This window comes from Scyliorhinus canicula, chromosome 17 (genome assembly GCF_902713615.1).
Source record: "Scyliorhinus canicula chromosome 17, sScyCan1.1, whole genome shotgun sequence".
In the NCBI taxonomy this organism is placed as follows: domain Eukaryota; kingdom Metazoa; phylum Chordata; class Chondrichthyes; order Carcharhiniformes; family Scyliorhinidae; genus Scyliorhinus; species Scyliorhinus canicula.
The window spans coordinates 127,417,456-127,432,922 of NC_052162.1; the positions used below are offsets into that span (position 1 = coordinate 127,417,456).

The window sequence follows — 15,467 nt, forward strand, 5'->3', positions numbered from 1 at the left end:
ACGGAGGAGGGTGTGGTGATATGCATCACTGTGAATACACAAGGGGTTAATGTAAATACACAACAGCTAATGAACACATAGGACACGACCAGTGGGCAGTCAAGACACCCAGAGGTGACACTACCACAAGGGGGCAACCCATATATAAGGACAGGGCACACATGCTCTGTCTCTTTCCACAGGCGACACTTCGAGAGAAGGACAGGGGCAGATCAGAAGCATCACACCCACCGCGTGGCTTAGAGCAGACTGGTTAGTTAGACTGAGCTACTATAGCAAGATTAGCAGGAGAGTCGACCTCAAGTAGGAGAATTGTTACCTGTTCAATAAATGTGTTAAACCTACCTCCGAGTCTGAACCTTCCTTTGTCAGAGTATACATCAAGGAAGCAGCTTATGCTACATGAAGAAGCATAACACAACAGAGGGCGCCGGAGGGGGGGGGCAAATTTCGGTCACCGCTACTGGATAGATTCAAAGACAGGTACTTCTAACTCCTAGACAGCAGCAGATAGGGTGCCGAGCAATCAGTCACACCGTCATGTTCAAAAACATATATTTATTTCACAACCTTAAAACGGGACACCAGTTTATTTATTAAATTGGCCGACGCGGGAACAAGTGCGCAAGTCGACAAGCCGCGCTGGCTTTGCGTCTGGTTGCCCTTCAGCCGTGGTTAATGCCCCTTTGGCGCTGCCACCTCCTCTCTCCCACGCTCGAATCCGGCTCCCACCCCCTTGCTCTCTGACCATTGCCGCACTCAGTACATGGAATGAGATTTTTCTTCCCCTTTGGGATTGGTAATCTTCTCTGCATTCTTAATGATAATGTCCAGCAGCTCAACCTGGAGACAGACAGAGAGAGAGAGAGAGCGAGAGAGAGATCAAATGAGCTCCAAGTCGATACCTAGTGGCAATCAGAGAGAAAGTGACCTGGTGTCCCATCTGTGCACGGGGCTGGGCTTGATCACAGGCGCCCACCAGAGGGATGTAAGTCAGTGTCTTTACCCCCCTGGCTCCACCCATTGGGTGTTCACCAGTAAGTGTACCCCTAGTGTCTCTTCTCGGGGAGTGCGCATCAGTAACTGTCCCCCCCTCTATCCCCCCCACAGGGTGCGCGTCAGTAACTGCCCCCCTCTATCCCCCCCACAGGGTGCACGTCAGTAACTGCCCCCCTCTATCCCCCCCACAGGGTGCGCGTCAGTAACTGCCCCCCTCTATCCCCCCCACAGGGTGCACGTCAGTAACTGCCCCCCTCTATCCCCCCCACAGGGTGCGCGTCAGTAACTGCCCCCCTCTATCCCCCCCACAGGGTGCACGTCAGTAACTGCCCCCCTCTATCCCCCCCACAGGGTGCGCGTCAGTAACTGCCCCCCTCTATCCCCCCCACAGGGTGCGCGTCAGTAACTGCCCCCCTCTATCCCCCCCACAGGGTGCGCGTCAGTAACTGCCCCCCTCTATCCCCCCCACAGGGTGCGCGTCAGTAACTGCCCCCCTCTATCCCCCCCACAGGGTGCGCGTCAGTAACTATCGCCCCCTATATTCCCCCCCCCCCACAGGGTGCGCGTCAGTAACTGCCCCCCTCCGAGGTTGTGCGTCAGTAACTGTTCCCCCGAAAATGAAAAATGAAACTGAAATGAAAATCGCTTATTGTCACGAGTAGGCGTCAAATGAAGTTACTGTGAAAAGCCCCTAGTCGCCACATTCCGGCGCCTGGTCGGGGAGGCTGATACGGGAAACCCTCCCAGAGGGTGCGCGTCAGTAACTATCCCCTCCCCACCACAGGGTGTGCGTCAGTAACTGTCCCCTCACCACACAGGTATGCATCGGTAACTGTCACACCTCCCCCGAGAGGGTGTACAACAGTAACTGTCACCCCCCCTTCTCCCAACAGGGCATGCGTCAGTAACCAACACCCCCCCCCCTCACCGAGAGTATCGATCAGCTACAGTCTCTCCTCCCTCCCGTCAGAAACTCACCCTCCCTTCCTCGAACCCCTCCCCTATTCGCACAACTTACGTAGAAGCTCCTGATGTCCACGAGCATCGACCGGAGGTCAACGTAGGCGGCTTCATCCTTCTCGTGGACCAGTTGGCGGTAGTCCATCTGAAACAGGTAACAGGAGGAGACCGTGAGGGTCCTGGAGATCGGCTAGGAGGGCGCTGCTCCGTCATTCTGTAAGATCGCCGCCGATCTGATTGTAACCTTGAGTCCCACATTCCCGCCGACCGACCCCCCCCCCCCCCCCCCCCCCCCATAACCTTTCACCCCCCTCGTTAGTCAAGAATCTATCCAGCTCGGCCTTCAAAACATTCGGAGACTCTGCTCCCACCGCCCTTTGAGGAAGAGAGTTCCAGAGGCTCACCGCCCTCTGATTAAAATATTTCTTCTCATCTCCGCTTTAAATGGGCGACCCCTTATTGTTAAACAGACAGCCCCCCCCCACTCCCACCTGATGGACCACCTCCTCTAGTTCTAGGCCAGCGGTGGGCAACCTGCTGGTCTGGGGGGAGGCACAGACGGCCCATCTGTGTTCTGTATGGTGGCCCGTTTGGGACATTTTGATCAAAGTGATCCCTAAGTCAATCAAAGATAGGGTGGAAACGTGGGCTTGAGTAGGGTGCTCTTTGTAAGGGCTGGTGCAGATTCAATGGGCCGAATGCACTGTAAATTCTATGATTCTATGATAAGTGAAGTGAGGGTGCGTGACAATAGTGCGCAACACTGAACGTGAGAGCCGTGAACTCCCTCTGCTTTCAAAGTGCCATTTTGTTTTGTTCACCATTTGAATTTGGTGACGGGTCTATTACTAAATGGTTAAGCATTTTCTACAACTGGTCATGAAATATTCGGCCTGTATTTCTTTTACATAGAGTCCCCAATTCATTTCCCCCCCCAATTAATTCCAATGCATTCCAACTAAGGGGGCAATTTAGCGTGGCCAATCCACCTACGCTGCATATCTTTGGGTTGTGGGGGTGCGACCCACGCAGACACAGGGAGAATGTGCAGACTCCGCACAGAGAGTGACCCAGCGGGGAATCGAACCTCGGACCCCGTCGCTGTGAAGCCACAGTGCTATCCACTTGTGCTACCGTGCTGCCCATGAATTTGATCAAGTCGCCCCTCTCCGGTGAACCTCCCCGGGAGCGGGATCCACGTCCTCGCCACCCTTCAGCCTGGATCTGCACGGTGCGGGCGCGCGATGACTTCAGGACCCGCGCCCAACGCCTCCTCGCGGGATTTCACACGCTTCCCGGGTCGGGAGTGCTCTCCCCCTGCCCCCCCCCCCCCCCCCCCCCCCCGAGCAGAATTCAAGCTGCTCTGTCCCTCCCCGCTCCATAGGAATCCCTCATCGTTTACAAAGCCCCTCTCTATTGGGTCACGCTCTCAGCCCCAGTCGGTCAATCCTTTCCGGATACCTAAACCCACCCCACCACGCGGACGGTTTGGAGGGTGGGGGGATTTTAACACATCGCAGGCTCCAGCCCTGCCCTCACCCCCCCCCCCTCCCCCACACCAACCCTCCCCAAACCCAGCTGCCGCTCCCGATGTGCTCACCACGTGCGTATCCTTCGACGCTTTGGCAACGGCGTCTCCCCGATCAGTGAAGTACCTGCCGAGAGCAGAGAGGAGAGGTCAGACAGGCGCTGTGATCACTCGCTGGACTTCCAGATGTGAAAGGGCTGGGAAGGAATGTGATGGGCAATGGGGTGGTGTGTGTGGGCGCACCTGTGTATGTGTTTATGTGAGAGTCTCTGTTTGTGCCTGTGTATGTCTGAATGTGTGCCTGTGTACGTGCGTGTGGCTGTGTACGTGCGTGTGGCTGTATACGTGCGTGCGCCTGTATACGTGCGTGCGCCTGTGTACGTGCGTGCGCCTGCGTGTGTACGCCTGCGTACGTGCGTGCGCCTGCGTACACCTGTGTACGTGCGTGTGCCTGCGTATGTGTGCGTGCCTGCGTATGTGTGCGTGCCTGCGTACGTGCGCGTGCTTCTGTGCATGTACGCAAGTGTCTATCCACGTACGTATGTGTACATACACGTGTCTGTACGTACATGTGTCTTGTACCTATGCACATGTCTGTGTACGTGCCTGTGTACGTACATATGTGGCTGTCTATGTATGTGTGTCAGTGCATTACATACTTGTCTGTGTACATCTGTCTGTGTATGTACATTCCTGTCTGTGTACGTATCGGCCTGCGTGTGTACGTACCTGTCTGTATGTGTACAATTTACACTACAGGGGGGCAAGGGTGCTAATTGGTCAATTCTGGTAGGCCGAGATATTGTGATGGCAAAAGCAAGGTGGGGAGGGGGGGGGGAGGGGAGGGGACTATAGGCTCTCCGAGCTCCTGGGTAATACAGAGTAATACGCCGGACTTGAACAGATATCTTTTGTTTTCAACCAGCCCGAGAGAATAGGGACAGGTGCATTCCCGATATTCCAGCTCGAGAGAGGGTAGAAACAGATGGATTCTCAATTTGGGAGCAGGCAGCTTCGCAGTCCCCAGCCGGTGAGGGTGTAGGGACAGTCGGATTCTCGATCCAGCAGCCTGAGAGACTGTAGGGACAGTCGGATTCTCGATCCACCAGCTGGTGAGGGTGTAGGGACAGACTGATTCTCGATCCACCAGCCTGAGACACTGTAGGGACAGGCGGATTCTCGATCCACCAGCCTGAGACACTGTAGGGACAGGCAGATTCTCGATATCCCAGCCTGAGAGACTGTAGAGACAGGCAGATTCTCGATATCCCAGCCTGAGAAACTGTAGGGACAGGCAGATTCTCGATCCACCAGCCTGAGAGACTGTAGGGACAGGCAGATTCTCGATTCACCAGCCCGTGAGGGTGTAGGGACAGGCGGATTCTCGATCCACCAGCCTGAGAGACTGTAGGGACACGCGGATTCTCGATCCACCAGCTGGTGAGGGTGTAGGGACAGACTGATTCTCGATCTACCAGCCTGAGACACTGTAGGGACAGGCGGATTCTCGATCCACCAGCCTGAGACACTGTAGGGACAGGTGGTTTCTCGATCCACCAGTTGGTGAGGGTGTAGGGATAGGCGGATTCTCGATATCCCAGCCTGTGAGACTGCAGGGACAGGCGGATTCTTGATATCCCAGCCTGAGAGACTGTAGGGACAGGCGGATTCTCGATCCCCAGCCGATGAGGGTGTAGGGACAGGCGGATTCTCGATCCACCAGCTGGTGAGGGTGTAGGGACAGGCGGATTCTCGATCCACTAGCCTGAGAGATTGTAGGGACAGGCGGATTCGCGATCCACCAGCTGATGAGGGCGTAGGGACAGGTGGATTCTCGATATCCCAGCCTCTGAGACTGCAGAGACAGGCAGATTCTCGATCCACTAGCCTGAGATACTGTAGGAACAGGCGGATTCTCGATCCACCAGCCTGAGAGACTGTAGAGACAGGCAGATTCTCGATCCATCAACCTGAGAGACTGTAGGAACAGGCGGATTCTCGATATCCCAGCCTGAGAGACTGTAGGGACAGGCAGATTCTCGATCCACCAGCCTGAGAGACTGTAGGGACAGGCGGATTCTCGATCCACCAGCCTGAGAGACTGTAGTGACAGGCAGATTCTCGATCTGTCAACCTGAGAGACTGTAGGAACAGGCAGATTCTCGATCCACCAGCTGGTGAGGGCGTAGGGACAGGCAGATTCTCGATCCACCAGCCTGAGAGACTGTAGGGACAGGCAGATTCTCGATCCACCAGCCTGAGAGACTGTAGGGACAGGCGGATTCTCGATCCACCAGCCTGAGAGACTGTAGAGCCAGGCAGATTCTCGATCTGTCAACCTGAGAGACTGTAGGGACAGGCAGATTCTCGATATCCCAGCCTGAGAGACTGTAGGGACAGGCAGATTCTCGATCCACCAGCCTGAGATACTGTAGGGACAGGCGGATTCTCGATCCACCAGCCTGAGAGACTGTAGAGACAGGCAGATTCTCGATCCATCAACCTGAGAGACTGTAGGGACAGGCAGATTCTCGATCCACCAGCTGGTGAGGGCGTAGGGACAGGCAGATTCTCGATCCACCAGCCTGAGAGACTGTAGGGACAGGCAGATTCTCGATTCACCAGCCCGTGAGGGTGTAGGGACAGGCGGATTCTCGATCCACCAGCCTGAGAGACTGTAGGGACACGCGGATTCTCGATCCACCAGCTGGTGAGGGTGTAGGGACAGACTGATTCTCGATCTACCAGCCTGAGACACTGTAGGGACAGGCGGATTCTCGATCCACCAGCCTGAGACACTGTAGGGACAGGTGGTTTCTCGATCCACCAGTTGGTGAGGGTGTAGGGATAGGCGGATTCTCGATATCCCAGCCTGTGAGACTGCAGGGACAGGCGGATTCTTGATATCCCAGCCTGAGAGACTGTAGGGACAGGCGGATTCTCGATCCCCAGCCGATGAGGGTGTAGGGACAGGCGGATTCTCGATCCACCAGCTGGTGAGGGTGTAGGGACAGGCGGATTCTCGATCCACTAGCCTGAGAGATTGTAGGGACAGGCGGATTCGCGATCCACCAGCTGATGAGGGCGTAGGGACAGGTGGATTCTCGATATCCCAGCCTCTGAGACTGCAGAGACAGGCAGATTCTCGATCCACTAGCCTGAGATACTGTAGGAACAGGCGGATTCTCGATCCACCAGCCTGAGAGACTGTAGAGACAGGCAGATTCTCGATCCATCAACCTGAGAGACTGTAGGAACAGGCGGATTCTCGATATCCCAGTCTGAGAGACTGTAGGGACAGGCAGATTCTCGATCCACCAGCCTGAGAGACTGTAGGGACAGGCGGATTCTCGATCCACCAGCCTGAGAGACTGTAGTGACAGGCAGATTCTCGATCTGTCAACCTGAGAGACTGTAGGAACAGGCAGATTCTCGATCCACCAGCTGGTGAGGGCGTAGGGACAGGCAGATTCTCGATCCACCAGCCTGAGAGACTGTAGGGACAGGCAGATTCTCGATCCACCAGCCTGAGAGACTGTAGGGACAGGCGGATTCTCGATCCACCAGCCTGAGAGACTGTAGTGACAGGCAGATTCTCGATCTGTCAACCTGAGAGACTGTAGGAACAGGCAGATTCTCGATCCACCAGCTGGTGAGGGCGTAGGGACAGGCAGATTCTCGATCCACCAGCCTGAGAGACTGTAGGGACACGCGGATTCTCGATCCACCAGCTGGTGAGGGTGTAGGGACAGACTGATTCTCGATCTACCAGCCTGAGACACTGTAGGGACAGGCGGATTCTCGATCCACCAGCCTGAGACACTGTAGGGACAGGTGGTTTCTCGATCCACCAGTTGGTGAGGGTGTAGGGATAGGCGGATTCTCGATATCCCAGCCTGTGAGACTGCAGGGACAGGCGGATTCTTGATATCCCAGCCTGAGAGACTGTAGGGACAGGCGGATTCTCGATCCCCAGCCGATGAGGGTGTAGGGACAGGCGGATTCTCGATCCACCAGCTGGTGAGGGTGTAGGGACAGGCGGATTCTCGATCCACTAGCCTGAGAGATTGTAGGGACAGGCGGATTCGCGATCCACCAGCTGATGAGGGCGTAGGGACAGGTGGATTCTCGATATCCCAGCCTCTGAGACTGCAGAGACAGGCAGATTCTCGATCCACTAGCCTGAGATACTGTAGGAACAGGCGGATTCTCGATCCACCAGCCTGAGAGACTGTAGAGACAGGCAGATTCTCGATCCATCAACCTGAGAGACTGTAGGAACAGGCGGATTCTCGATATCCCAGTCTGAGAGACTGTAGGGACAGGCAGATTCTCGATCCACCAGCCTGAGAGACTGTAGGGACAGGCGGATTCTCGAACCACCAGCCTGAGAGACTGTAGTGACAGGCAGATTCTCGATCTGTCAACCTGAGAGACTGTAGGAACAGGCAGATTCTCGATCCACCAGCTGGTGAGGGCGTAGGGACAGGCAGATTCTCGATCCACCAGCCTGAGAGACTGTAGGGACAGGCAGATTCTCGATCCACCAGCCTGAGAGACTGTAGGGACAGGCGGATTCTCGATCCACCAGCCTGAGAGACTGTAGAGCCAGGCAGATTCTCGATCTGTCAACCTGAGAGACTGTAGGGACAGGCAGATTCTCGATATCCCAGCCTGAGAGACTGTAGGGACAGGCAGATTCTCGATCCACCAGCCTGAGATACTGTAGGGACAGGCGGATTCTCGATCCACCAGCCTGAGAGACTGTAGAGACAGGCAGATTCTCGATCCATCAACCTGAGAGACTGTAGGGACAGGCAGATTCTCGATCCACCAGCTGGTGAGGGCGTAGGGACAGGCAGATTCTCGATCCACCAGCCTGAGAGACTGTAGGGACAGGCAGATTCTCGATTCACCAGCCTGAGAGACTGTAGAGCCAGGCAGATTCTCGATCTGTCAACCTGAGAGACTGTAGGGACAGGCAGATTCTCGATATCCCAGCCTGAGAGACTGTAGGGACAGGCAGATTCTCGATCCACCAGCCTGAGATACTGTAGGGACAGGCGGATTCTCGATCCACCAGCCTGAGAGACTGTAGAGACAGGCAGATTCTCGATCCATCAACCTGAGAGACTGTAGTGACAGGCAGATTCTCGATCTGTCAACCTGAGAGACTGTAGGAACAGGCAGATTCTCGATCCACCAGCTGGTGAGGGCGTAGGGACAGGCAGATTCTCGATCCACCAGCCTGAGAGACTGTAGGGACAGGCAGATTCTCGATCCACCAGCCTGAGAGACTGTAGGGACAGGCAGATTCTCGATCCACCAGCCTGAGAGACTGTAGGGACAGGCGGATTCTCGATCCACCAGCCCGTGAGGGTGTAGGGACAGGCGGATTCTCGATCCACCAGCCTGAGGGACTGTAGGGACAGGTGAATTCTCAATCCACCAGCCGGTGAGGGTGTAGGGACAGGCAGATTCTCGATCCCCAGCCGATGAGGGTGTAGGGACAGGCGGATTCTCGATCCACCAGCCTGAGACACTGTAGGGACAGGCGGATTCTTGATATCCCAGCCTGAGAGACTGTAGGGACAGGCGGATTCTCGATCCCCAGCCGATGAGGGTGTAGGGACAGGCGGATTCTCGATATCCCAGCCTGTGAGACTGCAGGGACAGGCGGATTCTTGATATCCCAGCCTGAGAGACTGTAGGGACAGGCGGATTCTCGATCCACTAGCCTGAGAGATTGTAGGGACAGGCGGATTCGCGATCCACCAGCTGGTGAGGGCGTAGGGACAGGTGGATTCTCAATATCCCAGCCTGTGAGACTGCAGGGACAGGCGGATTCTTGATCCCCAGCCGATGAGGGGGTAGGGACAGGCGGATTCTCGATCCACCAGCCTGAGAGACTGTAGGGACAGGCGGATTCTCGATCCCCCAGCCTGAGAGACTGTAGGGACAGGCGGATTCTCGATCCCCCAGCCTGAGAGACTGTGGGGACAGGCGGATTCTCGATCCACCAGCCTGTCAGACTGTAGGGACAGGCGGATTCTCGATCCCCCAGCCTGAGAGACTGTAGGGACAGGCGGATTCTCGATCCCCCAGCCTGAGAGACTGTAGGGACAGGCGGATTCTCGATCCCCCAGCCTGAGAGACTGTAGGGACAGGCGGATTCTCAATCCACCAGCCTGAGAAACTGTAGGGACAGGCGGATTCCCGATCCCCCAGCCTGAGAGACTGTAGTGACAGGCGGATTCTCGATCCATCAACCTGAGAGACTGTAGGGACAGGTGGATTCTCGATATCCCAGCCTGAGAGACTGTAGGGACAGTCAGATTCTCGATCCACCAGCCTGAGAGACTGTAGGGACAGGCAGATTCCCGATTCACCAGCCAGTGAGGGTGTAGGGACAGGCAGATTCACGATCCACCAGCCTGAGAGACTGTAGAGACACGCAAATTCTCGATCCACCAGCTGGTGAGGGTGTAGGGACAGATGGATTCTCGATCCACCAGCCTGAGAGACTGTAGGGACAGGCGGATTCTCGATCCCCAGCCGATGAGGGTGTAGGGACAGGCGGATTCTCGAACCCCCAGTCTGAGAGACTGTAGGGACAGGCGGATTCTCGATCCCCCAGCCTGAGAGACTGTAGGGACAGGCGGATTCTCGATCCACCAGCTGGTGAGGGTGTAGGGACAGGCGGATTCTCGATATCCCAGCCTGTGAGACTGCAGGGTCAGGCAGATTCTTGATATCCCAGCCTGAGAGACTGTAGGGACAGGCGGATTCTCGATCCACCAGCCTGAGAGACTGTAGGGACAGGCGGATTCTCGATCCACCAGCCTGAGAGACTGTAGGGACAGGCGGAATCTCAATGCTCACTCGGCTAGCTAACGTACTTGGTAATGCTGGTCTGGAAACCCTCCACCTTGGTCCGCACTGCTGCCGTCCTCTCCAGAATCTTTTCCTGAGGGAGAAACATTAAACGTCGAGTCAGTATCCCGAGGTCACTCCAGCTGCTCCCGCCATTGCCCCGACACCCGGCTCCCCACGGCCCCTTCCAGCGAAGATGCGACCATCAGGCCACCCTGCCCACTGTCTCCAAAACCAGCCCAACGCCCCCCCGCCAACCCTCTCCAGCCCGGCCCCTTTCCTTCGTGCCACAACCCTTTCGAATGGCAGGGCTGGCAGGAGGGGCCGAGCGGCCAACACTCCCGCTCTTAATCCGTTGAGTTGTGTTCAATTCCCCTTGTGATAAACGATAACCTCTCCCCCAACACGCCCGCCCCCCACCAAACCGAAGTGCTTGCTGTAACCACTGCTACCACCTAACCTGCTGACAGTTCTGTGCAAGGCTTAATTTAGCACAGGCTGGTTTAGCACAGGGCTAAATCGCTGGCTTTGAAAGCAGACCAAGGCAGGCCAGCATCTCGGTTCAATTCCCGTACCGGCCTCCCCGAACAGGCGCCGGAATGTGGTGACTAGGGGCTTTTCACAGTAACTTCATATGAAGCCGACTTGTGACAATAAGTGATTTTCATTTCATTTTCAAAATGGAGGAGGGAGATGCGGTGGGGAGGCCAGGAACAATGGAGGGGGGGGGGGTGCAACGGAGAGATCTAGGGGTTCATCCTCCGAATTTGCGAAAGGTTGAGTGGACAGTTTAACAAGACAGAATTTTGAAGGCAAATAGGATGTTGTTTCTCCGCCCACCCCCCCTCACACTGATGTGTTGGAATATAGAGGGGGCGCCGGGGGGGTGGTGGAAATTATGCTTGGGTCGTACAGAGCTCTGCTCAGACTCCCATCTGGGAATCTGCGCCCAGTCACCCTCCCCCCTCCCCCCCCACCCCTCGCCGAACCCCGCACCTCAGGAAGGATATATCAACCTCGGAAGGAGATGGAGCAGGGCAGGTTGACCAGAACAATCCTGGGGATATGACGGGCACGGCAGTAATGACACCAGGCTGGTAATCCATAGATCCAAGCTAATTCTTTGCAAGGGTGGGGTTGGGGGAGGGGGTGCGGGGGGAGGGGGTGCGGGGGGGGGGTTGGGGGAGGGGGGGGCTGCATTGCAACATGGGTAGAGTTCCCTCCAACAGCAGCCAGCAGAATCTAAACTCAATTAAATGAAACCTGGAGTGTATGGCGCTAATCCCAGTAATGATGACCGTGACAACAATGATCAATTGTCTTAAATAAAACCCGACCTGGTTCACGAATTTTCCTTTCGGGAAAGGGAAATTCTGCCGTCCTTATTCCCACCACCCCCCCACACTGACTTCCTCACCTGAATGGCCACTCCAAAATCATTTCCGTCTTCGATCTGTGGTACCATATACTGGATCCAGGTTGTCAGCTGAAAAATAGGAAGAGTACAAGTGGTGAGCGTAGAAACATGGGGCACGATTCTCTTGCTGTGTTGCACTCGAGCGCAAGCGCAACGCGGTCAGAGAATCCTGGTGGAAGCCTCCAGCGAGCTGGGTGTCTCCCGGGCCAGCAGAAACCCCTGGATGGTCAGTGTCAGGTGGCTCCCTGGCACTCCCCCTGGAACATGGGCACCTTGGCACTGCCCAGCTAGCACCACCACCCTGGGACTACCAAGGTGCCAAGGTGGCATTGCCAAGGGAACAGGAGTACTGCCTGGGTGCCAGGATGGTACCGCCAAGGGTCAGTGGCTGAGGGGAGGGGGGGGGGGGGGGGGGGGGGGGGATACCCATGAAATGAGGGTGTGGGTGGTTGAAGGGTAGGGGGTGTGCAGGGCAGGTACGTAGGGGCCTCTGGACGGTTGGAGGGTTGATGGGTGGGGGTCCCGGAAGGGGGCTTGGGGGTGGGGTGGGGGCTGGAGAGGGATGAACACCAGGGCACCCATAGATGGGCGTCCTCACTTGAGGGTGTGGGGTAGCGTCCATGTGTGTGTGTGTGGAGGGTGACGTTGTCCATGGGTGCGGTGGCCCACAAGGTCATTTGGAGATCGGAGCACACTTTCAAAATGGCGGCCCGATCTCCCGGAGTTGACCTCCCCTGTGCTTAAAATAAAACTCTACGCGAGAGCTAAACTGGCGAGAATCTCCCCTGGGCCCAGAAGAGTGACTAAGTGTCATTGAACAGCGTTGGGGAACTCTCCGTCAGAACAAATGGGAAATTCCCTGAAAAACCCCGCCACAGATTAACTTCAAATTGTTTTGGGAGAATCGCGCCCACAGAGTGTATTACACCTAACTCTGCTGGAGAGAGAGGGAGAGCTCAATGCTGAAACTGGGGCAGTGTAGAGGGAGCTCTGTATTGTACCTGTCTCTGGGAGAGCTCGATGCTGAAACTGGGGCAGGGTAGAGGGAGCTCTGTATTGTACCTGTCTCTGGGAGAGCTGGATGCTGACACTGGGGCAGTGTAGAGGGAGCTCTGTATTGTACCTGTCTCTGGGAGTGCTCAATGCTGAAACTGGGGCAGTGTAGAGGGAGCTCTGTATTGTATCTGTCTCTGGGAGAGCTGGATGCTGACACTGGGGCAGTGGAGAGGGAGCTCTGTATTGTACCTGTCTCTGGGAGAGCTGGATGCTGACACTGGGGCAGTGTAGAGGGAGCTCTGTATTGTACCTGTCTCTGGGAGAGCTGGATGCTGACACTGGGGCAGTGTAGAGGGAGCTCTGTATTGTACCTGTCTCTGGGAGAGCTCGATGCTGACACTGGGGCAGTGTAGAGGGAGCTCTGTATTGTACCTGTCTCTGGGAGAGCTGGATGCTGACACTGGGGCAGTGTAGAGGGAGCTCTGTATTGTATCTGTCTCTGGGAGAGCTGGATGCTGACACTGGGGCAGTGTAGAGGGAGCTCTGTATTGTACCTGTCTCTGGGAGAGCTGGATGCTGACACTGGGGCAGTGTAGAGGGAGCTCTGTATTGTACCTGTCTCTGGGAGAGCTGGATGCTGACACTGGGGCAGTGTAGAGGGAGCTCTGTATTGTACCTGTCTCTGGGAGAGCTGGATGCTGACACTGGGGCAGTGTAGAGGGAGCTCTGTATTGTACCTGTCTCTGGGAGAGCTGGATGCTGACACTGGGGCAGTGTAGAGGGAGCTCTGTACTTGTACCTGTCTCTGGGAGAGCTCGATGCTGACACTGGGGCAGTGTAGAGGGAGCTCTGTATTGTACCTGTCTCTGGGAGAGCTGGATGCTGACACTGGGGCAGTGTAGAGGGAGCTCTGTATTGTACCTGTCTCTGGGAGAGCTGGATGCTGACACTGGGGCAGTGTAGAGGGAGCTCTGTATTGTACCTGTCTCTGGGAGAGCTCGATGCTGAAACTGGGGCAGTGTAGAGGGAGCTCTGTATTGTACCTGTCTCTGGGAGAGCTGGATGCTGACACTGGGGCAGTGTAGAGGGAGCTCTGTATTGTACCTGTCTCTGGGAGAGCTGGATGCTGACACTGGGGCAGTGTAGAGGGAGCTCTGTATTGTACCTGTCTCTGGGAGAGCTGGATGCTGACACTGGGGCAGTGTAGAGGGAGCTCTGTATTGTACCTGTCTCTGGGAGAGCTGGATGCTGACACTGGGGCAGTGTAGAGGGAGCTCTGTATTGTATCTGTCTCTGGGAGAGCTGGATGCTGACACTGGGGCAGTGTAGAGGGAGCTCTGTATTGTACCTGTCTCTGGGAGAGCTCGATGCTGACACTGGGGCAGTGTAGAGGGAGCTCTGTATTGTACCTGTCTCTGGGAGAGCTCGATGCTGACACTGGGGCAGTGTAGAGGGAGCTCTGTATTGTACCTGTCTCTGGGAGAGCTCGATGCTGACACTGGGGCAGTGTAGAGGGAGCTCTGTATTGTACCTGTCTCTGGGAGAGCTGGATGCTGATACTGGGGCAGTGTAGAGGGAGCTCTGTATTGTACCTGTCTCTGGGAGAGCTGGATGCTGACACTGGGGCAGTGTAGAGGGAGCTCTGTATTGTACCTGTCTCTGGGAGAGCTGAATGCTGACACTGGGGCAGTGTAGAGGGAGCTCTGTATTGTACCTGTCTCTGGGAGAGCTGGATGTGGACACTGGGGCAGGGTAGAGGGAGCTCTGTATTGTACCTGTCTCTGGGAGAGCTGGATGCTGACACTGGGGCAGTGTAGAGGGAGCTCTGTATTGTATCTGTCTCTGGGAGAGCTGGATGCTGACACTGGGGCAGTGTAGAGGGAGCTCTGTATTGTACCTGTCTCTGGGAGAGCTGGATGCTGACACTGGGGCAGTGTAGAGGGAGCTCTGTATTGTACCTGTCTCTGGGAGAGCTGGATGCTGACACTGGGGCAGTGTAGAGGGAGCTCTGTGTTGTACCTGTCTCTGGGAGAGCTGGATGCTGACACTGGGGCAGTGTAGAGGGAGCTCTGTATTGTACCTGTCTCTGGGAGAGCTGGATGCTGACACTGGGGCAGTGTAGAGGGAGCTCTGTATTGTACCTGTCTCTGGGAGAGCTGGATGCTGACACTGGGGCAGTGTAGAGGGAGCTCTGTATTGTACCTGTCTCTGGGAGAGCTGGATGCTGACACTGGGGCAGTGTAGAGGGAGCTCTGTATTGTACCTGTCTCTGGGAGAGCTGGATGCTGACACTGGGGCAGTGTAGAGGGAGCTCTGTATTGTACCTGTCTCTGGGAGAGCTGGATGCTGACACTGGGGCAGTGTAGAGGGAGCTCTGTATTGTACCTGTCTCTGGGAGAGCTGGATGCTGACACTGGGGCAGTGTAGAGGGAGCTCTGTATTGTACCTGTCTCTGGGAGAGCTGGATGCTGACACTGGGGCAGTGTAGAGGGAGCTCTGTATTGTACCTGTCTCTGGGAGAGCTGGATGCTGACACTGGGGCAGTGTAGAGGGAGCTCTGTATTGTACCTGTCTCTGGGAGAGCTGGATGCTGATACTGGGGCAGTGTAGAGGGAGCTCTGTATTGTACCTGTCTCTGGGAGAGCTGGATGCTGACACTGGGGCAGTGTAGAGGGAGCTCTGTATTGTACCTGT

General features: G+C 56.0%; 1 protein-coding gene across 1 annotated transcript; it reads right to left on the bottom strand.

The window, feature by feature from the left end:
* Nucleotides 1-538: 538 nt before the first annotated feature.
* On the bottom strand, nt 539-11,856 carry LOC119951746 (proteasome activator complex subunit 2-like). Its single transcript, XM_038775060.1, has 5 exons — nt 11,778-11,856; nt 10,387-10,454; nt 3,560-3,614; nt 2,018-2,104; nt 539-843 (listed from the first exon to the last, which is right to left on the bottom strand). The coding sequence occupies exons 1-5, from the start codon at nt 11,823-11,825 to the stop codon at nt 760-762; spliced, it is 342 nt and encodes a 113-aa protein (XP_038630988.1). The 5' UTR covers nt 11,826-11,856; the 3' UTR covers nt 539-759.
* Nucleotides 11,857-15,467: the final 3,611 nt, after the last annotated feature.

What these genes read in the sequence shown, in the direction of transcription:
- LOC119951746 (XM_038775060.1), bottom strand. Translation starts at nt 11,825, where the DNA reads ATGGTACCACAGATCGAAGACGGAAATGATTTTGGAGTGGCCATTCAG. An exon ending in TTCCAGACCAGCATTACCAA is followed by an intron (nt 3,615 to 10,386) that starts GTACGTTAGCTA and finishes TGCTCTCGGCAG; the next exon opens with GTACTTCACTGATCGGGGAG. An exon ending in TGGACATCAGGAGCTTCTAC is followed by an intron (nt 844 to 2,017) that starts GTAAGTTGTGCG and finishes GTCTGTCTCCAG; the next exon opens with GTTGAGCTGCTGGACATTAT.